Source organism: Mesoplodon mirus (genome assembly GCF_964341445.2).
Source record: "Mesoplodon mirus genome assembly, contig: HAP1_SCAFFOLD_330, whole genome shotgun sequence".
Lineage (NCBI taxonomy): Eukaryota > Metazoa > Chordata > Mammalia > Artiodactyla > Ziphiidae > Mesoplodon > Mesoplodon mirus.
The window spans coordinates 545649-572250 of NW_028295610.1; the positions used below are offsets into that span (position 1 = coordinate 545649).

Here is a 26602-nt window from a genome sequence, read left to right on the forward strand (position 1 = left end):
ACAGAAACGAAGAGCACACAGCAAAAATAAATAAATTAATTAATAAACTCCTACCCACAACATCTTCTTTAAAAAAAAAAAAAATCCTCGTATAAGTGCACTTGTGTAGTTTAAACCCATGTTGTCCAAGGGTCAACTATTGGTTCTCAGTCAGCTGGATATCCATATGGGAAAAATATTAATCATTACTGCAAAGGATATAAAAATATAAATTCCAGAAGATCTGCAGACTTAAATTTGAAAAGTAAACAATGATGCTTTAGGAAAGAAACGTAAGATAACAGCCTTTTTGCCTTGGAGTAGGAAGAATTTCTTAAGACCAAAAAAATCACCAACTGTGAAAGAAAAAATTGAAAAATTAGACTATTTCAAAGTTAAGAAACACCGTAAACCCAAACGCAGCACTCTTTGGCCAAAAGTGAGAGAGATTTTAAAAACATCTATGGAATAAAAGACTCAGATGCATCCCTCATGCCCATGCATTCTTCAAGGGTCAACTGTATCTACCAAAGTTGAACATATACCCTATAACCCTTTGGTTCCACCCATAGAAATATCCCTCAAACAAGTGCACAAGGCACATTCTAGATTGCTCACATCACCACTAACTGTGATAGCCAAGAATGGGGAAGTACCCAATACCCACCAATAATGGGATTAATAAATAGATTTTGATATGTTTACACACTGCAATAATATCCACCAATGAAAATGAATCAACGGTATCCACTCCCATCAATATGGATAAATGTCATGGATATACTGTGGAGCAAATGAAGCCAACACAAAATAGCACCTATTACATGACTCCATTTATATCAAGTACAAAATAGGCTAAGTGAATCTACACCATTACAAACTAGTGGCTACCATATGGAAAGGAAGGTTACTAGAAAGAGCCAAAAAGGGATGCTTCTAGGGTTTGGGGTTTGTCCTGGTCCTCCAAGAACTAGACGGCAAAGTGCTGAGAAAGACTTTAATGAACAAATATTTCATTAGGGGAAACATCGGAGAGAAAATGGCAGGGAGCTCTGGAAGGCTGGCAGAACTATCAGCGCATAGTGCAAGTCTGACCCTGAGTGAAGATTTGGAAGAAAGATTTGGTAAATCATCCGAGACTGCCTTGTCATCTACGTAAAATCCTTCAAGGCTGTCAGAGTCCTTGAAAGAAGGTCACTGGACAGAGGAATCCTGGTCTCCAAGAAATGGCCTGCCTTAGGATCCCTGCTGTGCTGACTAGGAGCAATCAGGGGCAAGGCCGGCCTCCAGGCAAACGTGGTGATGGATTTAAGAGCAGCAGCTGGGACCTTTGGCCAGTTATGCTCCCTGTGGTCATAACTGTGAAACAGGAGACTCTCAACGTGGATGCTTCCTTGTGATAAGATCGGGTTGTTTATTTCTGTCAGAAATAATACTGAAGCAACGTTGCGTCCTTCTCAGTATATCATACCCCAGAGATCTAAAACGTTCGTTTGTTCTGTTATTGATAATGTTCACCTCTTGGCTAAGGTAGTGTTCACCAAATTTATACCTACTCTATTTCTTGTTGTGATCAATACTTTGTGGAGAGATATTTTGGGTTTTGTAGCATCCTGCTCCTTGTAAACTTTCAACCAGTAGTTTTATAATTCATTGATTACTCTTGCCAGAACCTATCATTACTATGATGGTTGTAAATAATGATTTTTACATTACGTCATTCCTTCTATATATTTATGGTTTGGCATTCTATTATGAGAGCCCTTCCTTCCCTCCCTTCCTCTTTTTTTATTCATATTCTGTATGATAATTATTTATTTTAGGGTCAAATTGCTCAGATTTACCCAGTGTGAGTCTCTTCAAGCTGGATCTTTTTACACGTCCCACCACTCTTTCCTACTTTCTGGCACAGTAAATTTTCTCCAGGATCATTCTACACTTTCCTTGCTCCAGCCCTGAAATAGAAACGTGGATATACATGCTTATATACATCACATGCACATGTGTGTGTTTGTATATCCTCGCACTTCCATATCTACTTCTGTAAATACCTAGCACGTGCACTCACTCCCTCTCTCTCTCTACAGATGGGTGGACGGATGGATGGATGGGTAGACAGATCTGTATAAATAACTTATGGTCAGACTTCCATATCCGTGGTTCCTCTGTATCTGCAATTCTGCAACCATGGGTTCAACCAACCACAGATCATGTAGTACTGTAGTAATTACTATTAAAAAAAACCCTGCATATAAGTGGACCTGCCCAGTTCAAACCCATATTGTTCAAGGGTCAACTGTAACTTGCTAAATAAAGCCCTTTAACCAACTATATTAAAAATACCACCATTGGTCTGCGTATGGAATGCCATCCAAACCTGCTTTGTCCTTACTGGTTCCACATCCAGAGGGTCCTCTGCTATTATGCTCAGTTCTCTCCTCATGTGCATCTTTTCAACAAGAGAGACTTTTTTTTTTAAACCTCCACAATGTAGGTATATCCACTTTTGTTTCTAGCTCCAGGATTTTCCCTCTCCCTATTATGGATCTGTAGTTAAAGCACAGCATAAATAATAAAGCTTCAACTGTTGAAACTCATGAATTTTTCTGTGTATGCAAAATAATCTGAGAACTGTTTTGTTTTTGAAATTGGCTTCCAGAGTTCATACCATAATTTTGATCTTATATGCCTTATGACAATATAGAACAATCATATGAGGTCTTAACTGCAAGGGATAATTATTTAATACTTTTTCAAATTCTATTAAAATAATTTCCTGCTTTGGCAATACCCACTATTCAATGAAAAAAATATAACATGAAGTTATAAAATGGAAAAATATCACAAAATGCTCCTTGCCTAGGAAAACCACTCTGGAAGAGTATCCCTTTACACATGATCTTATGCATGTACACATACATGTGTGCACATGCACACATACACAAACACTAACAAAGATTTATGGTTGATTATACTATGAAGGCTACAATCTGTGACCTCTCAAAGCCCATATTGTGTATCTCCTGCGATTATGATATGTCATAAATTTTTAAAATAAATTTTTATTTAATTAATTTATTTTTGGCTGCATTGGGTCTTCGTTGCTGCGTGCGGGCTTTCTCTAGTTGCAGTGAGTGTGGGCTACTCTTCATTGCGGTGCGCGGGCTTCTCATTGCAGTGGCTTCTCTTGTTGCGGAGCACAGGCTCTAAGCACGTAGGCTTCAGTTGTTGTGGCACACAGCCTCAGTAGTTGTGGCACACGGGCTTAGTTGCTCCACAGCATGTGGGATCTTCCTGGACCAGGGCTCGAACCCGTGTCCCCTGCATTGGCAGGCGAATTCTTAGCCACTGTACCACCAGGGAAGTCCCTGTCATCATTTTACCGGCTTCAGATTAATATAGGAATCTATCAAAACTCAAATTCTTACAGCTGTACACTAATTTCCATTAAAAAATTTAGTGACATCATTGATGTGGTGTTCATCTTTTTGGTATTTTAATCTCATAATCAATAACTTCCAATTCTATGATTTCTAAATCAAAGAGATCTAATATATTCTGATATATATACTCCTTTCCTGAAACCATGCTTTACTGCAACCAATAGGGAAAAGCACATAAATGTCAGTCTTGTCTCAATAATACACTGGATAATTTTATCAAATTCCTACAAGTTTTCTGGGTATTTGCCTCATGGATGTGGGGGAAGAATATGGCATAGCCCCTACCTGAGAAGTTTAGAAGAAATGCTACAATAATTAGAAGGCAAACATTTCAAAGTCTGGATGAAAATGCAGAGAATTAGAAATCAGTAAGTTCAAGGTCAACTAAAAATTTTTTTTCTAGGGACAAACAATTTTTGTGACACTTTCAAAGTGTTACAGTAAACCCTGCCTTAATATTGACAGACAAAAAATCAATTGTATACCATGCAGTTACTGTTGTTGCAAAGTTAATCATGTTTTTTCACTCTGTACCATCAGAAAAAAAAATCACAAAGTAGTTCAATTTCTACTGAACACAGTCCTTGGAAAACTAGACGGGGTCTCAAATAACCACCCAACTTGAGAACAGAGGCTGCGGGAGGCAAGGAGCCAGTTGCGATAGGCTAATAGCATATTAATATTGAAGACTGGGGGGCTTCCCTTCCCTGGTGGCGTAGTGGTTAAGAATCTGCCTGCCAATGCAGGGGACACGGGTTTGAGCCCTGGTCCAGGAAGATCCCACATGCTGCACAGCAGCTCAGCCGCGTGCCACAACTACTGAAGCCTGCACACCTAGAGCCCGTGCTCCACAAAGAGAAGCCACTGCAATGAGAAGCCCACACACTGCAATGAAAAGTAGCCCCCACTCACTGCAACTAGAGAAAGCCTGCGTGCAGCAATAAAGACCCAAGGCAGCCAAAAATAAATTAAAAAAATATATATTGCAGATTGGTTTTCTGCAGTGGTTTTCAGTATTTCAACAAAAGTTCATGTCCTGAATTAATTTTATTTTGCAGGTTTCCCCATCTGGATACAACTTTCATATATTATACATTTCCCCCTTTTGGTTTAATTAAAACACAAGTACTGAGCACACCTAAAAGCACTAGTCAATGATAAGGTTGTGTAGATTCAGCAGCCAAGTCCCTGCCCTCATGGAGCGCACATTCTCATGGAAATCAATTTTGACTAGCTCATCCTTACACTTTTGTTAAAGCCCAGACCAAACTCTTTTCCTTTCTAAGTGCTATCTCCTAAGTGACATCTGATAAATGTCAAAGTTCTGAATGCAGCCCTTACTGCACCACTCAGAAGGGATCTCTGCTGTGTGCTCTGCTGAACACTAGGATCTGTTTAGCTACTGCTTCAACACCAACTAATTTAAAATACTTTCTCTCCTATGAGACCTGACGCTTGCAAGAATTCACGTTGCACGTGAGTTTTTTGAAAACAACATTTTGTAGAACTTCTATCCTCTGACGGTTCCTTGATGTTCTTACCACTCTCGCTGCTTTCATAAAATGTATCCCCAGTATGCATTTTGTGATGACTTATAGGATTGGAGCACCAACTGAAGCTTTTACCACACGTCTCACACTGGTAAGGTTTCTCCCCTGTATGAACTCGCCTGTGATACTGAAGCTGTGAACACCGACTAAAGACTTTACCACACACATCACATCTGTATGGCTTCTCTCCAGTGTGGATGCTCTGATGAAGCTGAAGACTTGAGGCCTGACTGAAGTGCTTACCACGCTCCCCACACGTATATGGTTTCTCTCCTGTGGGGACCTTCCGATGCATGTCGAGGTTCAGGCTCCACATGAAGCCCTTCCCAGTGTCTTGGGCAAGTCACTAGGCCTCTGTATTTATTTGTACTTATCTACACTTATCTGTCACTTGGGGGTTATAATCGTACCTGTTTCATGGGTACGTTGTACAAAAGATCTGTAAAGTAGTTACAAGAAACTGACACAGAGTAAGCACTCCACAGACATTGGCTATTAGCTATTGGAAATCTTTCTCCATGAAACAGATGACTTTATCAGTGGATGACTCGGTGGGAGACAGTGAATCACAGAATCACAGCAAGTTGAAAGTGACCTAGTTCACACTCTTATGTGAAAAAAAGAAAAGTGTGCATGGGTAGAAAATGTCTGAAAGTTTACATAACAAATAGTTCATCATGTTAACTTTGAGGATTAGAATAAATCAGGAAAGGAGGAAAGAAAAACTTGAGTGTCATTCAATTTCTCTATCATTTGTGTTTCTACACTGAGACTCTGAATACACTGGAAGTGCAATTTTTTTTAATGTGGCGGGATAAAGGTTTTCAAGTTCTCCTGATACATCCGTATTATTATTTCAGAATTGCTGGCATTTCTTGCCATCTTCGGATCTACACCCATGTGAGTCAGTGGGCCATTCTGGACGGAGGAGATAATAGAGCAGAAGTGAAGTGAGAGGAAAGGAGAGAAAAGATTTTCTCTTTTCTCTTCAAAGAGGAAAGGTCTTTGGAATGGGAACAACTCACAACCCAACTTTGGGGAAAGGATGTGATGGAAAAGGAGACAAACATCCTAAACCTGTGATGAGAAGGATTCCCTGGGCTGGATGGAGGGAGGTCACAGGTGGCTGGACAAGGAAACCAACTAGCGAGAAACGCACACAAGTGCAGAGTAAACACCCTGAGGCCACTCAGCCTGACTCCATGCAAACATGTGTCCAGCAGACAGCCCTTCACCTGTGGCTCCCCAGCAAGACAGGTACCTCGGGGGTGTCAACTCATTCTGAGTCCATTATGCCAGGCCATTCATAAACCGCGGTCTAACGTGTGAGGAATAAACTCTCAATGTTTATGAGGAAATTGGGGAAGGAGATTGAAAGGTTACTTAAACGGAAAAAAAAGAAGTTCAGGAAGGCAGGATGGTAGAGAGACAAGAAAAAAACATTAAAAGATAGAAAGGATTTGCCAAAGAAGAGAAAGAAATAGCAATGATTCCGAATGGGTTAACCTGCAGCTAGGAAGTTAAGGAAGATTATTGATGGGTGAAGACTATGGAATAAAGCGAATAAAATTTATCCGAAATTGCTGAGAATATGGTAAGAAGCATCATTATCAAATTATGAATTGGCTGCAATGGCATACTAGGGGGGCGCTAGGAAGGGGAAGCAAATGATCCTGAGATGACAGTAGCAGGTGGAAAGTGGTTTCAGGGGAAGATCAGTCTTGCAGAGGGTGTATCAGAGGAGGGCAAGTGTGAGCAAGCAAGGAAATACTAAGTGTATACGGTTCCTTCACTGAGTGCACCCAGCCCCGTGGTCAGCCTTGAGAACAAGCAGGACTTCAGGTACTGGAGCTACATTTCATACATCAAGACTTGAGAAGACACCGTTAACTCAGGTCTTCTCTTCAAACTCCATCTTTCCTTCTTGACCTTCATTTGGCCTCTTCCCTTACCATCAAGCTGTGGACGGAGGCCACAGAGCAAGATGGATCACTACTGTCCTCCATCACCTGGCGACTGTGGTTCACATCAGTGCAGTACCAAAGGCAATAACCAAGTAACAGACACAAGAGTGTATGAAGAAGAAGAGATTCTGATAAGGCTTTCTGTGACAGTGTGGGCCAAGTCGGATCTATATGGCTGGTATCACCTGAATTATGAGCAGCCTTAGGGGAGAAGTTCTCAGAAGGCAGAGCCTGGCTCTCTAGAGGCTCTGTGTCCTCACAGCCCACTCCAAGACCTCAGTTACAGCTTCGGCCCCAAATCTCTCTCCATCTGCCTACTCAGAGTTTTTGAAGTCTTCTTTCCTCCACATTTCTCTTGAGAGGTGGAGGAGGAAGATGAGCTTCAGGCCAGCTCAGACTCCCCTGGGATCCCAGCAGGATGCCTATCATTAACCTCCCACCTTCTATGAAGCTCCTAACATCTCCACATTTGGGGGAGTTTTCATTTCAGCTGTGCTTCAAATTGCTGGCTGGAGATGGCCTGTTGGAAGGTGGCTAAAGGCAAGTAGCAATCCTTCGGGCAGCCTGGCCCTTCTCGACTGTCAGACATCTTCAGGGATATTCTAGGAAATGTTGTTTGTTCTAGAGAAGGGAAGGAAACAATCCAATTGTCCAATAATGCTTGAATGGAAAATAAATGATGCTATATGCATGTGATCAAATAATATCAAACAGTCAAAAATCAAAGACCTAGATCTATACGGATTCACGTTTATAAATCTTTAAAACATAACATTGATTGAAAGAAAATAAGATAAGATAAAGAATGTTAGATTGTCATAACAGGTATGAAAGTATTTAACTATTTAATTCAATTCAAAATATTGCTTCTATATATAGAGATGCAAGAAAATAAAATTTATCCAAAGAACACATTATTTACATTTAATATGCGCATTTATCTAGGAGACCCAAAAGAACCCACAGATAAACTAGCAGGAACTAATAAGACGGTTCAACAAGGCACACACATACAAGATCAATAAATTTTAAAACTCAATCAGGCTCCTCTACACTGGCGATAACAAATTAGAAACTGTAAAAGAAAATAAGAAAAAAAAGAAGATCTAAAAATTGTCACAAGAGCAATATAAATTATTTAGAGCTAAGCATATGTAGAAGGCAATATAACTAACAAACTGAGTACGAACAGTTAAACTCCGCCCAACCCAAGGTTAGGAAAAGACTGTTGTTACTTTATGAGAACAGACCCTCTTCTTAAGGAGCAGATCAGTAAGTGAGACTGAATCAACGAAACACAGCATTTGAAAAGTCAGCTAGTCCAAGCCTCTTGATCGCACATACAGAAGCTGAAGCCCAGATAGGTTGAGTTACTTGGTAAAGGGCCCAATGTCCTGACTCAAGGACTAGCATTTTTGACTCAGTCGCAAGACACAATCAAATGCAGTAACTTGGAAAGAGATGGGGAAAAAATGAAGAAATCAAGTATATAGTTCCTCATCTTTAAGTACAGAAATAGCCGTGACAAAATTACACGTATTGAGGGAAAATTGAAGTGCAGAGTTTAAAATGTCAATAATCCACAGGGAAACTGGAGACCATTTAAAATATTCATATTAAATCTCTCTAGAAAAGACATTATAAGATCTACAAACAAAATGTGAACTTTATAATAGACATGGTATGATACAATTTATAATAGATATGGTATGAACCTTTCAATTTCACGGGAAAGGTTCGGCTGGGAAAAAGGAATTGTTCTTGAAAATGGGGCCTGTGCTATTGCAGACACTGTGCTCAACCTAGGTCCACCGAATGCTCTGATGTCATCACTGAGGTCACAGAATTCCACTGTGCGCCTGGCAACCTTGCAAACATAACAGCCCTGGTGAGCACTAGGCAGTACTGCTGGTTCACTAAGTGGTACAAGTTTTTCAGCCATTTAGGAGACTTGACCATTTTTATTTGTATTGAATCATTTCAACGGATTGCCCAAGAGCCAAGAAGGGCCAACCTGTAGGGAAGAGGAGGAGTTGGACATCTCTTGAGGCATCTTCTAAGGGAGACTTCTAGTTGGTACGATGAAACGGCGACAAAAGAGGAAACATCTGGAAAATGAAGAGTCCCAGGAAACTGCCGAGAACGGAGGAGGTATGTGGGGGGCAACATGGCTGGGGCACATGGGTTACTGCCAAACTGAACATTCTCTAGGAAGCGGGGGACTGAGAACGTGTCACCTGTGAAGCAGGGAGCGAGAGACCTTGTCTCACTGATGCTGCCGTATCTATCCGGAGGGTCCCTGTGGTGTGAGACGGCACAGACGGCCTGATGTCCCCTGGGAGATGGGAGGTCAGCTCCTCTGGTCTGAGGACTCTCTCCTGGGGCAGCCGGGCCTGGAGCTTTGTCGGACTCACAGCAGGCTGCATCCTGCTTGCACAGACCTAGAGGTGCAGCTTTTCTCAGTCCCCGATTTCTCTCTTATTCTCTTGGATCTTTCCCTGGGGTCATGAGGTGGGGGATGTGAAGGATGCAAGGATGCTGAGAGAGACCCATGAGTTGCTTGGCCTCTTTTACCAAAGTGGAAAGAGAAGCCCCATGAGTTGAAGGCCCTGTTGAAAAATATCTTGACAAGTGGAATGCACTTTGAAAGAAGATTGTTTGTCTAGGGATGGTGTCATATTGAAAGCAAGGAGGATTTGTTCCTTCAACAGGAAGAATTTCCCAAAGGAGATCAAGGGAAGGGAAGGGTTTTCCAGAGACTGAGACCGCATGGGCAGGGGTGAGAAATGTCCTCAGGGTCCTGCGGGGAGCTCTGAGAGCCACGGCCCACGTGGTTTCTGCGTGCATTAAATGGAGGCGAGTAGCTTGCCCTGGGAGATGGGTGGTCACCCCAGAGCTCCAGCTAGAGGCCTCTGCCCCAGATTAGAGCCCAGTAGCTCCTACCAGGCCCAGGGCCCTGGAGTCTGTAGGATGGGCCCTGGGAATGGAGCTCTAGACAGCAGGCAGACTTTCAGGCAGTGGCTGGGACAGGCTGGGGAAGGCAATGACTGCCCCTGACCATTCAGAATATTTTGCTCTATGTTCCTGTGTGTGTGTGTGTGTGTGTGTGTGTGTGTGTGTGTGTGTGTGGTAGTGCAGAGAAGAGCAAGATGAATGGGGGTAGAGTGCTTACCAGATATAAAGTGTGCGTGGTAAATTTCTTGTCACCCTGCCTGACCTAGCTGACACTCGGTGTACGTAAGAGTGTATACAGAATTCTTGTTAGGGGTGTTTTATGAGACAGTAACTCATACACCCATGTACACTCTGATACAGCAAAAATATCACACACACCACATATAACTCCCTTAGTAAACCAAACACGACACATGGAGGTATATACACGCATCCCTCCTATACTACGTTCTCATACAACCCACCTATATCACAATCCTCTCCTCCAACACCAAACGCTGGAGATGAGATATGTATATAGACACACACACTATATATATAGGACAAACACACACACACTATATATATATATATGTATCTCCACAACTCTCGCACAAACTCAGCTAACTTCAGCCATCACCAAATACCTCTGTAAGAACCAGTCACGTGTCATACACACCACACTTGTAACACATTCTTGATTAATGCCACACCCGCTTTGTATAAACCACAGTAAACCACAGTCTCAGTAACCCATGTCAGGATTGCCAGAGAAAATATGGGCTATCCAGTTTAATTTGAATTCCAGATAAAGAACAAGTAATTTTTCAGTATCAGTATGTCCCAAATATTGTATGGGCCCTACTTAGAGTAAAACTAAGTAAGAACAAATACTGCATGGGAATACTTACACTAAAAAATTATTCTGGGTTTATCTGAAACTGAAATTTAACTGGGTGCCTTGTATTCTTGTTCACTAAGTCTGGCAACCCTTATATATTTACCATCAGCTGATGTATTATATATTTATTGTAGTTTTGTTTAGTGTGTGTCTTCCCCTACTAGAATGTGCAGCGTTACCAAAGACTACAACAATGGAAGAGTGCCGGATACACAGGAGTAGCTGCTTACTGAATCTTGGTGAATGAATGAATGAACACGCACCATAAATACAAGCCACACCATGTAATGAGGAAAAGTTACATGTCCCAGAATTCCTGACTTGTGAACAGAAACCATGCACACAAAGGCCACAGACACAGATAGACACGTCTGCACTGTGCTCCCCATGCCAACCCCACACTTACCACAAACTTAACTGATACACATCACTCACTCTTCCCACACACTCACAGTCACCACCGAGGCCTACATTACCAACTAGACAGTGAGAGAATAAGTATTGATTGGAATTAAATCCTGGAGGATCCACTGGGAACCACACTCTCAACTGTGTGTATTCACTGCACCTGACACGTGTCACACACTCAGTAAATATTTGTGGACAGAGGACTGATGAACCCACCCTGAGCCTTTCATTCCTCCCTCAGGAATCTCGAAGTCACAAGAGGATCCCCCTCGGCTTGGATCCACTGTGGTGGCCCAAGGCTGCAGCCCAGGGGCAGGGGAGGTCTCCTCTGCCTCTAAATACTTCTTCTGTACTTCTACTCCACGCAACCTCAGCTACGCTGGTAAGGGTGGGGGGCTCCTCAGGTGAGGGGGTGCTTGGCTGTGAGGCAGGTGGCACAAGGATCCCAGGGAGGCTGAGAGGAAATCCAGGGTCATCAGAGGTGATGAGGGCTCTGTGGAGGAGCCTGGGCAGGATGGCTGAGCTGTTCCGAGGGTGTGGATGCCAGCTGAGTCTGTGGGGGCGGTGTGAATACTGCTACTACCATGGAGGGGAAGTCAAGGAGCAGGGGCCGGAAAGGTCTGGGCTTGAGGTGGAGGGAAGAGGGACCAGATTAAGCATCCTCAGAGGAAAATGCAGGCTTGGTCTTTGCCTTTGCTTCCAGAGAAGGACAGATTTCTGCATCATACACATCCAGCCTTAGAGCAGGACCATCCAGCTCAGGTCCACACAGCTCACACATACATCTGCCCTCCAGGCACAGCCCTTCTCAGAGCACACATAAACCCCAAGCACCACAGCCCCATTCCACAAGTAATGCACCACCGATATTACCAAAATCACACTCCTCGTCGTACACGCATCCAGCCGCATCCCTCACATACCACAGCCCTCACCACCATACTCCACACCCCTGTATACAGACACCGCTCCAGTATCCCCCCCACGCACATGAAATGCCCACAGATGACACCAGATACACCGCTCCATCCTACAGCCAACAGACACCAAGCTCACGACATAGCTACATCATGCAAATGTCCCTCTCTCGTCTACCACACTTGCTCCCTCACTTCCGGCATGGCCCATGCATGTTATTATGGTTTTAATTTCCTTTTTCAGGAATGCGGAGATTTCGAGACACTGCCTGGCCTACAGCAACCCTAGCCCACGTTCAGGAAGAAGGGGAGACTGCTCCCCCATCACACTGTGTCTCCTCCTTACTCTCTTCACCCTGTAAGGACAATCTGCACCCAGACAAAGAGGAAAGGGGCATGAAAATATACTACATGCAGGTACAAGTGAACAAGGGTGTCGCTGTCTCCTGGAAGACAAAGAAACCCTTGGAGTTGCCTGAAAAGCAGCTGACGATAGAAGAAGTGACCCTTCCTGAGGATGCGTGCCCAGTAGGCACTTGCCCCTCTGATGTGTTCACCGAAAGCCTCCTGTCTGACAGTGAGCCCACTGGGGAGGAGAAAGAGTATGAGGAAAGCGCAGAGCCAGGCAGACCATCAGGGTCACCTGCCGTCGAGGAGGGACCCAGCGCCAAGACAGCGGACTGGATGCTGAACATGGAGACCGGCTTCAGGTGCATGGCCTGCCGCCGGGTCTTCCCCACCTTGGAGATCCTCCAGGAGCACATGAAGTTCGGTGTCCTGCAGGGCTTCAGCTGCCGTGTCTTTCATCTCAACATGGCCCAGTGGATGGGCAATCTGGAATCTGAGAGCACCCCTGAGGAGGAGGAGGAGGAGGAGGAGGAGGAGGATGAAGAGAAGCAAGAAGAAAAGGAGAATGAGGGAGAGCAGCCCACGGGGGAAGGCCCCAGCCCAAAGAGACCCCTCAGGCAGGGTCTTTTCTCTCCTTTGAATTCCAAACAGCAACTGAGATTCATGGGACAGAAGATCCTGGAAGACGGTGTGGCCGTCCCTTGGAAGAGGTAAGGCTTGAGGCTGGCAGTCTTCTGAGCCTATGTCACGAGGGCCCAGAGGAGTCTAAGGGAAGGGGCCGCACACATGTGCTGGTTGACCTAATGGCTCTGCAGTTGCATCAAATGGGACACACCCAGCACTAACAAAGGCATTGACCTCTGTTGATGTAAACAAGAAGGTGGAGCCTTTTCCTAGGAGTTTACTCAGGGTCTGCATGATGGACCTCAACTCTTAGAGGACGTACTGCCAGCAGCTCCTTCTCGGCAGAGAGAGCCAGGAGTGGTCTCAAGAGAGGACAGGGGCCCTTGCAGGACCAGAACTTTGAGGTCTGAGAGACTTGGGCCTGAGCCGAGATCTCACCCTGACCACTGGACCTAGCCTTCTGTGACAAAGGGGAATAGGAAAGAGAGTCACGTGGAAATGAGGTCCCCCGAGATATGGAAATGTTCCAGAACCTTCGTTGCGTGGTAGTTGATCTGGAGCCAAGCTCACTGTGGTGTGTGTGGCTCTGAACATTAAGGCAATGCTGGAGGGTAACCCTGACGAGCAGAGCTTGGAGAGCTTCTTGTCTCTTCCTGTTCTACCTCAGTTGTTTTATCCCTTCCAGGGAGAAGAAAGGACCCTCGGGAGAGTAGCAGACAGAATGCCGTGGTCTGAAGGAGGATGAAGGGACCGGCACTCAGTCTAACATCATATGACAATAGAAGCGTCCTATGCAATAAAGGGCATTTTCCAAACCTTTCCTGGAGCTTTGATTTAATGACATTTTTCTATCTATGCATCTATCTGTCATCTACATCTGTATCTTTCAAGGTATGTGAACAATCTTTCACATAAGCACTAGAGACGTCCACCAGCATTTTCCAGAAGAGGCCTGCAAATTGCTGGGGACTCCTCACAAACAGGGAACAGCCACAACCCCTGCCACACAGACTCTGTGCGTGGCCCTCCTGACGTACTCCCACTCTCTCTCTGAATTTCCCAACGTCTGAGATGAGGGTGCTGGCTGGAGGCAATGATCACGTGCAGGCTGAACCTTCTCCAGATTCTGATACTCTTCCTGGGCCTATCGTCCTCAAGCACAGTTTCCATGTCCCTGGCCACACTGATCTCTCTCCTTCAGTCCTTCCCTCCCTCCCTCTCCTGCCTCCCAGTGCAGAGAATACTTTTTTGCATTTGAGACGACATTTATTTTTTGTTCACAGAATTCTCACCTGTTTTACTGTGGCCTCCGTTGTGAACATTCCAAAGCTGAGAATTTTCTTTTTTCTCCCTCATTTCTTCTGAGTCTTTACCTTCCTAATGCAGTGAGCTCACAGTGCCTAGCTGACTGGATGAGGAAAAAAAATCCAGGGAGCAAAGAGACATAATAAAAGAATATATCAGTTCATTTTTCATAGTGTTATCCAACTACATATTTTTAAAATTTTGGAATAATATTAGGAACCTTCTCATTATAAAAAACTGAATTATTGGGCTTCCCTGGTGGAGCAGTAGTTAAGAATATGCCTGCGAATGCAGGGGACATGGGTTCGAGCCCTGGTCTGGGAAGATCCCACGTGCCACGGAGAAACTAAGCCCGCGCGCCACAACTATTGACCCTGCGCTCTAGAGCCCGTGTGCCACATCAACCGAGCCCACGTGCCACGACTACGGAAGCCTGCGTGCCTAGAGCCCATGCTCCGCAACAAGAGAAGCCACTGCAATGAGAAGCCCGTGCACCACAGCCAAGAAGAGCCCCGGCTCACTGCAACTAGAGAACGCCCGCTAGCAGCAACAAAGACCCAATGCAGCCCAAAATAAATTAATTAATTTTAAAAAATTGAATTAGTTTCAAGGGTACAATGTATAAAAGTACAATAAAAGCCCCCCTTCATAACCCCCCAACCCCACTCTCCAGATGGAATAGATATGCTGTGATACAATTTATAGTCGTAGTACTACTACTCCTCCCACCACATCCGAAATCCTCTGAGCCAGGTGCAGCAGCTTCATTTCACAATGCTAGGACCCGCCACAAGACAGATGATAATCCCTTTGGACATTTCAAGGAGCGGCACCAGGGGAGCAGTACCTGGGAAATGCCACTGACAGCTCAGAATATCCATGGCATTTCTAGAGCCTCGGCACTTCTCTCGCTCTGGGAATGAAGGTCCAAAAAGCACATCGGAGAATGTTCATAGTTGTAAACAAGCTCCACCTATGAAACACAATCTACATAGAACCACATATACAAGCCTGCACAATGGATGAAGCCTAGGTCTCCTCCATGATTTCCCTTCTGACCACCTTATTGTCTCCTCAACCATAAAAGGTGAACTTGAAACTCAGGACCTTGCCTTGTCGCCAGAAACATCCAAGCTTGGATCAGTCTTTCTAAGACCAGATACTTGCTCTCTGAACTATTAGAGACTTGTCACATACACACAGGTAGAACAGGATTATTTCTATCTACCTGGGGACCTGGAGTCTTTCACATTGCTCCTGTTAAAACTCTCACAACAACAAAACTTTACCTACAAAGGGTTCAAGCTATGACACTCCCAATTTCCACAAACCTCCTCAGCTCTTGTGAGTCACATGCAGCCAATTCCAGGAATTGGAAACATGGTTGTGAGGATGAAACTGACTTTGGGGCTCCCCTTGGATATGGTCTTCCAGACTTACCAAAAGGCCATTAAGAGGAAGGTTTACCCCACCTCAGGGAAACCCGAGGCAGTACTTGCAGTCAAGGGCTGGCCATGGCTTCTGAGCTACATCCAAAAAGAATTTCATACTGTACCTGGATCTGCTGAAGCCATTTCTGACTGTCCGAGAGCCAGCATGTACCGCTCCTCAACTGCCTCCATTGTGGATCATCAGTAGGCCTGTCAGATTTAGTAAATAAAAGTACAGGATACCCAGTTAAACTTGAACTTCACATGAATAATAAGTCATTATTTTTAGTATAAGTAGATCCTATAAACTATTTGGGGCATACTTATCTTAAAAATATACTTGTTGTTTTTCTGACATTCATATTTAACTAAACAGCCTCTATTTTATCTGTCAACCCTACCCTTCAGAAATGATGGAGGCTCATAGAGATCCGGGAGACGCCTCAGCGCCTCCTCAGCTTTTATTTCTACGTCCTGGACAGCGAGCACGCACCTTCCACTCCCAGTCTTTGGCTAGAATGGAGGATATTCTCTGTTTTAGAGCTTTTTCTACTTGTCATTGTTATTATCTTCCTTATTTTAAAGAGATGTTTATTTTCTCCCAAACTTAATAGCTCATCCAAAAGTATTTCAAAGTTCATTAGACAAGGGAAAAACAACATGGTTCTGAAAAGTGAAGGAAACCGCCTGGTGTTTAGTCAAGAAGTAGTAGGGAGATTGAAAAAGCCAAACTTAATAAGCAAATCTCTCCAAGGGTATTTTCAGAGCTTGATACCCTCCCACACCCTGAAAATATTATTACATCAAGAAGGTAGATCTGCTAACCAAATGTAAGGCTCCCATATGATTCTATCAAACTGAGGATGCTTCTTTACTAAGCAGTGAGCACACTTGCTGCCCCAGGGACCTTGGCAGTTGCAACGTACGGCTCTTCCCTTTGGGATGGAAACAGCAAGTTTTCCTGTGGTCGACACACTGGCCCCCAAAACACTACACTCCCAATACTTGTCAACTTTAAGTATTTTTCTACATATCTCCATTTTTCTGTTACTATTTGGACTACATCCTAGACTTGACACTACGTAAATTGCATTCAAGAAGCTATTTTTAAAAGTTGGTAGGAAACCTTAAATCTATAGCTTGCAGTCCCTGGCTTACTTTCATCCAGGTGCATAAGGGTTTTCAAAAGTAGTCAGGTTAGTTACCCCATATCACAGCCCCACGCTTGTGTCACAGATATAAAAATGGAACATGCTATTTAAGGTTTTATTTGCCAAATCATCAAGCGTCCCAGACAGAGGCAATAGAGCAAAATGATTACAGAGGCATGGATTTTGATTTGCTCCAGTGTCTTGGGCAAGTCGCTTGGCCTCTGTATTTATGTGTACTTATCTGCACTTATCTGTCACTTGGGGGTCATAATTGTACCTGGTCCATGGGTACGTTGTACAAATGATCTGTAAAGTAGTTACAAGAAACCGACACAGAGTAAGCACTCCACAGACATTGGCTATTAGCTATTGGAAATAGTTCTCCGTGAAACAGATGACTTTATCAGTGGATGACTCGGTGGGAGACAGTGCATCACAGAATCACAGCATGTTGAAAGTGACCTAGTTCACACTCTTATGTGAAAAGAAGAAAAGTGTGCATGGGTAGAAAATGTCTGAAACTTTACCTAACAAATAGTTCATCATGTTAGCATGGAAGATTAGAATAAATCAGGAAAGGAGGAAAGAAAAACTTGAGTGTCATTCAATTTCTCTATCATTTGTGTTAATACACTGAGACTCTGAATACACTGGAAGTGCAATTTTTTTTAATGTGGCGGGATAAAGGTTTTCAAGTTTTCCTGATCCATCCGTATTATTATCTCAGAATTGCTGGCAGTTCTTGCCATCTTCGGATCTACACCCATGTGAGTCAGTGGGCCATTCTGGATGGAGGAGATAATAGAGCAGAAGTGAAGTGAGAGGAAAGGAGAGAAAAGATTTTCTCTTTTCTCTTCAAAGAGGAAAGGTCTTTGGAATGGGAACAACTCACAACCAAACTTTGGGGAAAGGATGTGATGGAAAATGAGACAAACATCCTACCCCTGTGATGAGAAGGATTCCCTGGGCTGGATGGAGGGAGGTCACAGGTGGCTGGACAAGGAAACCAACTAGGGAGAAACACACACAAGTGCAGGGCAAACACCCTGAGGCCACTCAGCCTGACTCCATGCAAACATGTGTCCAGCAGACAGCCCTTCACCTGTGGCTCCCCAGCAAGACAGGTACCTCGGGGTTGCCAACTCATTCTGAGTCCATTATGCCTGGCCATTCATAAACCGCTGTCTAACGGGTGAGGAATGAACTCTCAATGTTTATGAGGAAATTGGGGAAGGAGATTGAAAGGTTACATAAACGAAAAAAAAAAAAAAAGAGTTCATGAAGGCAAGATGGTAGAGAGACAAGAAAATGACCTTAAAAGATAGAAAGGATTTGTCAAAGAAGAGAAAGAAAAAGAAATGATTCCGAATGGGTTAACCTGCAGCTAGGAAGTTAAGGAAGATTATTGATGGGTGAAGACTATGGAATAAAGTGAATAAAATTTATCAGAAGTTGCTGAGACTATGGTAAGCAGCATGATTATCAAATTATGAATTGGCTGCAATGGCATTCTAGGGGGACACTAGGAAGGGGAAGCAAATGTTCATGAGATGACAGTGGCAGGTGGAAAGTTGTTTCAGGGGAAGATCAGTCTTGCAGAGGGTGTATCAGAGGAGGGCAAGTGTGAGCAAGCAAGGAAATACTAAGTGTATACGGTTCCTTCACTGAGTGCACCCAGCCCCGCGGTCAGCCTTGAGAACAAGCAGGACTTCAGGTATTGGAGCTACATTTCAGTAATCAGGATTTGAGAAGACACCCTTAACTCAGGTCTTCTCTTCAAACTCCATCTTTCATTCTTGACCTTCATTTGGCCTCTTCCCTTACCCTCAAGCTGTGGACGGAGGCCACAGAGCAAGATGGGTCACTAGTGTCCTCCATACCCTGGCGACTGTGGTTCACATCAGTGGAGTACCAAAGGCAATAACCAAGTAACAGACACAAGAGTGTATGAAGAAGAAGAGATTCTGATAAGGCTTTGTGTGACAGTGTGGGCCAAGTCGGCTCTATATGGCTGGTATCACGTGAATTATGAGCAGCCTTAGGGGAGAAGTTCTCAGAAGGCAGAGCCTGGCTCTCTAGAGGCTCTGCGTGCTCACAGCCCACTCCAAGACCTCAGTTACAGCTTTGGCCCCCAATATCTCTCCCTCTGCCTGCTCACAGTTTTTGAAGTCTTCTTTCCTCCACATTTCTCTTGAGATGTGGAGGAGGAAGATGAGCTTCAGGCCAGCTCAGACTGCCTTGGGATCCCAGCAGGATGCCTATCATTAACCTCCCACCTTCTAGGAAGCTCCTAAGATCTTCATATTTGGGGCAGTTCTCATTTCAGCGGTGCTTCAAATTGCTGGCTGGAGACGGCCTGTTGGAAGGTGGCTAAAAGCAAGTAGCAATCCTTCGGGCAGCCTGGCCCTTCTCGACTGTCAGACATCTTCAGGGATATTCTAGGAAATGTTGTTTGTTCTAGAGAAGGGAGGGAAACAATCCAATTGTCCAATAATGCTTGAATGGAAAATAAATGATGCTATATGCATGTGATCAAATAATATCAAACAGTCAAAAATCAAAGACCTAGATCTATATGGATTCACGTGGATAAATCTTGAAAACATAATATTGAGTGAAAGAAAATAAGATAAAGAATGTTAGATTGTGATAACAGGTATGTAAGTATTTAAATATTTAAATCAATTCAACATATTGCTTCTATATATAGAGATGCAAGAAAATAAACTTTATCCAAAGAACACATTATTTACATTTAATATGCTCATTTATCTAGGAGACCCAAATGTACCCACAGATAAACTAGCAGGAACTAATAAGACGGTTCAACAAGGCACACACATACAAGATCAATAAATTTTAAAAGTCAATCAGGCTCCTCTACACTGGCGATAACAAATTAGAAACTGTAAAAGAAAAATAAGAAAAAAAAAGATCTAAAAATAGTCACAAGAGCCATATAAATTATTTAGAGCTAAGCATATGTAGAAGGCAATAAAACTGACAAACTGAGTACGAACAGATAAACTCCGCCCAACCCAAGGTTAGGAAAAGACTGTTGTTACTTTATGAGAACAGACCCTCTTCTTAAGGAGCAGATCTGTAAGTGAGAGTGAATCAAAGAAACCCAGCATTTGAAAAGTCAGCTAGTCCAAGCCTCTTGATCGCACATGCAGAAGCTGAAGCCCAGATAGTTTGAGTTACTTGCTAAAGTGCCCAATGTCCTGACTCAAGGACTAGCATTTTTCACTCAGTCGCAAGACACAATCAAATGCAGTACCTTGGAAAGAGATGGGGAAAAAATGAAGAAATCAATTATATAGTTCCTCATCTTTAAGTACAGAAATAGCCATGACAAAATTACACGTATTGAGGGAAAATTGAAGTGCAGAGTTTAAAATGTCAATAATCCACAGGGAAACTGGAGACCATTTAAAATATTCATATTAAATCTCTCTAGAAAAGACATTAAAAGATCTCCAATCAAAATGTGAATTTTATAATAGACATGGTATGATACAATTTATAATAGATATGGTATGAACCTTTCCCTTTCACGGGAAAGCTTCAGCTGGGAAAAAGGAAATGTTCTTGAAAATGGGGCGTGTGCTACTGCAGACACTGTGCTCAACCTAGGTCCACCGAATGCTCTGATGTCATCACTGAGGTCACAGAATTCCACTGTGCGCCTGGCAACCTTGCAAACATAACAGCCCTGGTGAGCACTAAGCAGTACTGCTGGTTCACTAAGTGGTACAAGTTTTTCAGCCATTTAGGAGACTTGACCATTTTTATTTGTATTGAATCATTTCAACGGATTGCCCAAGAGCCAAGAAGGGCCAACCTGTAGGGAAGAGGAGGAGTTGGACATCTCTTGAGGCATCTTCTAAGGGAGACTTCTAGTTGGTACGATGGAACGGCGACAAAAGAGGAAACATCTGGAAAATGAAGAGTCCCAGGAAACTACCGAGAACGGAGGAGGTATGTGGGGGGCAACTTGTCTGGGGCACATGGGTTTCTGCCAAACTGAACCTTCTCTAGGAAGCGGGGGACTGAGAACGTGTCACCTGTGAAGCAGGGAGCGAGAGACCTTATCTCCCTGATGCTGCCATATCTATCGGGAGGTCCCCTGTGGTGTGAGACGGCACAGAACGGCCAGATGCCCCCTGGGAGATGGGAGGTCAGCTCCGCTGGTCTGAGGACTCTCTCCTGAGGCAGCCCGGCCTGGAGGTTTGTCGGACTCACAGCAGGCTGCATCCTGCTTGCACAGACCTAGAGGTGCAGCTTTTCTCAGTCCCCGATTTCTCTCTTATTCTCTTGGATCTTTCCCTGGGGTCATGAGGTGGGGGATGTGAAGGATGCAAGGATGCTGAGAGAGACCCATGAGTTGCTTGGCCTCTTTAACCAAAGTGGAAAGAGAAGCCCCATGAGTTGAAGGCCCTGTTGAAAAATATCTTGACAAGTGGAATGCACTTTGAAAGAAGATTGTTTGTCTAGGGATGGTGTCATATTGAAAGCAAGGAGGATTTATTCCTTCAACAGGAAGAATTTCCCAAAGGAGATCAAGGGAAGGGAAGGGTTTTCCAGAGACTGAGACCGCATGAGCGGGGGTGAGAAAGGGCCTCAGTGTCCTGCGGGGGGCTCTGAGAGCCACGGGCCACGTGGTGCCTGCATGCATTAAATGTAGGCGAGTAGCTTGCCCTGGGAGAGGGGTGGTCACCCCAGAGCTCCAGCTAGAGGCCTCTGCCCCAGATTAGAGCTCAGTAGCTCCTACCAGGCCCAGGGCCCTGGAGACTGTAGGATGGGCCCTGGGAATGGAGCTCTAGACAGCAGGCAGATTTCCAGGCAGTGGCTGGGACAGGCTGGGGAAGGCAATGACTGCCCCTGACCATTCAGAATATTTTGCTCTATGTTCCTGTGTGTGTGTGTGTGAGAGAGTGAGTGTGTGTGTGTGTGTGTGTGTGCGTGTGTGTGTGTGGTAGTGCAGAGAAGAGCGAGATGAATGGGGGTAGAGTGCTTACCAGATATAAAGTCTGCGTGGTAAAGTTCTTCTCACCCTGCCTGGACCTGGCTGACACTCGGTGTACGTAAGAGTGTATACAGAATTCTTGTTAGGGGTGTTTTATGAGACAGAATCTCATAAACCCATGTACACTCTAATACAGCAAAAATATCACACACCCCACATATAACTTCCTTAGTAAACCACACACAGCACATGCAGGTATATACACGCATCCCTCCTATACTACGTTCTCATACAAACCACCTGTATCACAATCCTCTCCTCCAACACCAAACGCTGGAGATGAGATATATATATAGACACACACACTATATATATAGGACACACACACACACACACACACACACTATATATACATGTATCTCCTCAACTCTTGCACAAACACAGCTAACTTCAGCCATCTCTAAATACCTCTATAAGAACCAGTCACGTGTCATACACACCACCCTTATAACACATTCTTGAGTAATGCCAGACCCGCTTTGTACAAACCACAGTAAACCACAGTCTCAGTAACCCATGTCAGGATTCCCAGAGAAAATATGGGCTATCCAGTTCAATTTGAATTCCAGATAAACAACAAGTAATTTTTCAGTATCCGTATGTCCCACATATTGTATGGTCCATACTTACACTAATACTAAGTCAGACCAAATACTGCATGGGAATATTTACACTAAAAAATTATTCTGGGTTTATCTGAAACTGAAATTTAACTGGGTGCCTTGTATTCTTGTTCGCTAAGTCTGGCAACCCTTATATACTTACCACCGGCTGATGTATTATATATTTATTGTAGTTTTGTTTAGTGTGTGTCTTCCCCTACTAGAATGTGCAGCATTACCAAAGACTACAACAATGGAAGAGTGCCGGATACACAGGAGTAGCTGCTTACTGAATCTTGGTGAATGAATGAATGAACACACACCATAAATACAAGCCACACCATGTAATGAGGAAAAGTTACATGTCCCAGAATTCCTGACTTGTGAACAGAAACCATGCACACAAAGGCCACAGACACAGATAGACACGTCTGCACTGTGCTCCCCATGCCAACCCCACACTTACCACAGACTTAACTGATACACATCACTCACTCTTCCCACACACTCACAGTCACCACCGAGGCCTACATTACCAACTAGACAGTGAGAGAATAAGTATTGATTGGAATTAAATCCTGGAGGATCCACTGGGAACCACACTCAAATGTGTGTATTCACTGCACTTGACACGTGTCACACACTCAGTAAATATTTGTGGACAGAGGACTGATGAACCCACCCTGAGCCTTTCATTCCTCCCTCAGGAATCTCGAAGTCACAAGAGGATCCCCCTCGGCTTGGATCCACTGTGGTGGCCCAAGGCTGCAGCCCAGGTGCAGGGGAGGTCTCCTCTGCCTCTAAATACTTCTTCTGTACTTCTACTCTGCGCAAGCTCAGCTACGCTGGTAAGGGCGCGGGGCTCCTCATGTGAGGGGGTGCTTGGCTGTGAGGCAGGAGGCACACAGATCCCAGGGAGGCTGAGAGGAAATCCAGGGTCATCAGAGGTGATGAGGGCTCTGTGGAGGAGCCTGGGCAGGATGGCTGAGCTGTTCCGAGGGCATGGATGCCAGCTGAATCTGGGTGTCTGTGCGTGAATACTGCTACTACCATGGTGGGGAAGTCAAGGAGCAGGGGCCGGAAAGGTCTGGGCTTGAGGTGGAGGGAAGAGGGACCAGATTAAGCATCTTCAGAGGAAAATGTAGGCTTTGTCTTTGCCTTTGCTTCCAGAGAAGGACAGAGTTCTGCATCATACACCTCCAGCCTGAGAGCAGGACCATCCAGCTCAGGTGTACACAGCTCACACATACACGCGCCCTCCAGGCACAGCCCTTCTCAGTGCACATCAACCCCAAGCACGTGCTCCACAGTACTCTCCTGCACCACAGCCCCGTTCCACAAGGAATGCACCACCGATATTCCCAAACTCACACTCCTCGTCGTACACTCATCCAGCCGCATCCCTCACATACTGCAGCCCTCACCACCATACTCCACAGCCCTGTATACAGACACCGCTCCAGTATCCCACCTCCATGCACATGAAAAGCCCACAGATGACACCCGATACACCACTCCGTCCTACGGCCAACAGACACCAAGCTCACGACATAGCTATGTCGTGCCAATGTCCCTCTCTCGTCTACCACACCTGCTCCCTCAGCTTCCAGCATGGCCCATGCATGTTATTATGATTTTCATTTCCTTTTTCAGGAATCCGGAGATTTCATCGAGACACTGCCCAGCCTAGACCACCCCTATCCCAGGATCAGGAAGAAGGAGAGACCGCTTCCCCATTACACTGTGTCTCCTCCTCACCCTCTTCACCCTGTAAGAACTATCTGCACCCAGACAAAGAGGAAAGGGGCATGAAAATATACTACATGCAGGTACAAGTGAACAAGGGTGTCGCTGTCTCCTGGAAGACAAAGAAACCCTTGGAGTTGCCTGAAAAGCAGCTGACGATAGAAGAAGTGACCCTTCCTGAGGATGTGTGTGCAGTAGACACTGACCCCTCTTCTGATGTGTCCACCGAAAGCCTCCTGTCTGACAGTGAGCCCACTGGGGAGGAGAAAGAGTATGAGGAAAGGGCAGAGCCAGGCAGCCCATCAGGGCCACCTGCCGTCGAGGAGAGACCCAGCGCCAAGACAGCGGACTGGATGCTTACCATGGAGACCGGCTTCAGGTGCATGGCCTGCTGCCGGGTCTTCCCCACCTTGGAGATCCTCCAGCAGCACGTGAAGTTCGGCGTCCTGCAGGGCTTCAGCTGCCGTGTCTTTCATCTCAACATGGCCCAGTGGATGGGCAATGTGCAATCCGAGAGCACCCCTGAGGAGGAGGAGGAGGAGGAGGAGGAGGAGGAGGAGGAGGAAGAGAAGCAAGAAGAAAAGGAGAATGAGGGAGAGCAGCACACGGGGGAAGGCCCCAGCCCAAAGAGACCCCGCAGGCAGGGTCTTTTCTCTCCTTTGAGTTCCAAACAGCAACTGAGATTCATGGGACCGAAGATCCTGGAAGACGGTGTGGCCATCCCTTGGAAGAGGTAAGGCTTGAGGCTGGCAGTCTTCTGAGCCTATGTCACGAGGGCCCAGAGGAGTCTAAGGGAAGGGGCCACACACATGTGCTGGTTTACCTAATGGCTCTGCAGTTGCATCAAATGGGACACACCCAGCACTAACAAAGGCATTGACCTCTCTTGACATAAACAAGAAGGTGGAGCCTTTTCCTAGGAGTTTTCTCAGGGTCTGCACGATGGACCTCAACTCTTAGAGGACGTACTGCCAGCAGCTCCTTCTCGGCAGAGAGAGCCAGGAGTGGTCTCAAGAGAGGACAGGGGCCCTTGCAGGACCAGAACTTTGAGGTCTGAGAGCCTTGGGCCTGAGCCGAGATCTCACCCTGACCACTGTACCTAGCCTTCTGTGACAAAGGGGACTAGGAAAGAGAGTCACGTGGAAATGAGGTCCCCCGAGATATGGAAATGTTCCAGAACCTTCGTTGCGTGGTAGTTGATCTGGAGCCAAGCTCACTGTGGTGTGTGTGGCTCTGAGCATTAAGGCAATGCTGGAGGGTAACCCTGACCAGCAGAGCTTGGAGTGCTTCTTGTCTCTTCCTGTTCTACCTCATTTGCTTTATCCCTTCCAGGGAGAAGAAAGGACCCTCGGGAGCGTAGCAGACAGAATGCCATGGTCTGAAGGAGGATGCAGGGACCGGCACTCAGTCTAACAACATATGACAATAGGAACGTCCTATGCAATAAAGGGCATTTTCCAAACCTTTCCTGGAGCTTTTATTTAATGACATTTTTCTATCTATGCATCTATCTGTCAGCTACATCTGTATCTTTCAAGGTTTGTGAACAAGCTTTCACATAAGCGCTTCAGACGTCCGCCAGCATTTTCCAGAAGGAGGCCAGGGAATTGCTGGGGACTTCTCACAAATAGGGAATGGCAACTATCCCTGCCACACAGACTCTGCGCGTGGACCTCCTGACTTCCTCCCACTCTCTCTGAATTTCCCGAGGTCTGACATGAGGGTGCTGGCTGGAGGCAAAGATCCCGTGCAGGCTGAATCTTCTCCAGATTCTGATTCTCTTCCTGGGCATATCGTCCTCAAGCAGTTTCCATGTCCCTGGCCACACTGATCTCTCTCCTTCAGTCCTTCCCTCCCTCCCTCTCCTGCCTCCCAGTGCAGAGAATACTTTTTTGCATTTGAGACGACATTTATTTTTTGTTCACAGAATTCTCACCTGTTCTACTGTGGCCTCTGTTTTGAACATTCCAAACCTGAGAATTTTCTTTTTTTCTCCCTCATTTCTGATGAGTCTTTACCTTCCTAATGCAGTGAACTCACAGTGCCTAGCTGACTGGATCAGGAAAAAAATCCAGGGAGCAAAGAGAAATAAAAAAAGAATATATCAGTTAATTTTTCATAGTGTTATCCAACTACATATTTTTAAAATTTTGGAATAATATTAGGAATCTTCTCTTTATAAAAATCTGAATTATTGGGCCTCCCTGGGGGAGCAGGGGTTAAGAATATGCCTGGGAATACAGGGGACATGGGTTCGAGCCCTGGTGTGGG

The 26602-nt window shown here is 45.0% G+C and overlaps 1 protein-coding gene across 1 annotated transcript in view; it reads left to right on the forward strand.

Annotated features, from left to right (window-relative positions):
• Window positions 1-26011, forward strand: part of LOC309797347 (protein FAM170A-like) — a gene marked incomplete at both ends in the record, with an annotated part of 518827 nt that extends 492816 nt beyond the window's left edge. Inside the window, 2 exons of the mRNA XM_082645935.1 lie at window positions 24760-24902; window positions 25990-26011. Coding sequence (XP_082502061.1) covers window positions 24760-24902; window positions 25990-26011 — 165 coding nt within the window. The remainder of the gene's footprint in view (window positions 1-24759; window positions 24903-25989) is intronic.
• Between the last annotated feature and the right edge of the window lie 591 nt (window positions 26012-26602).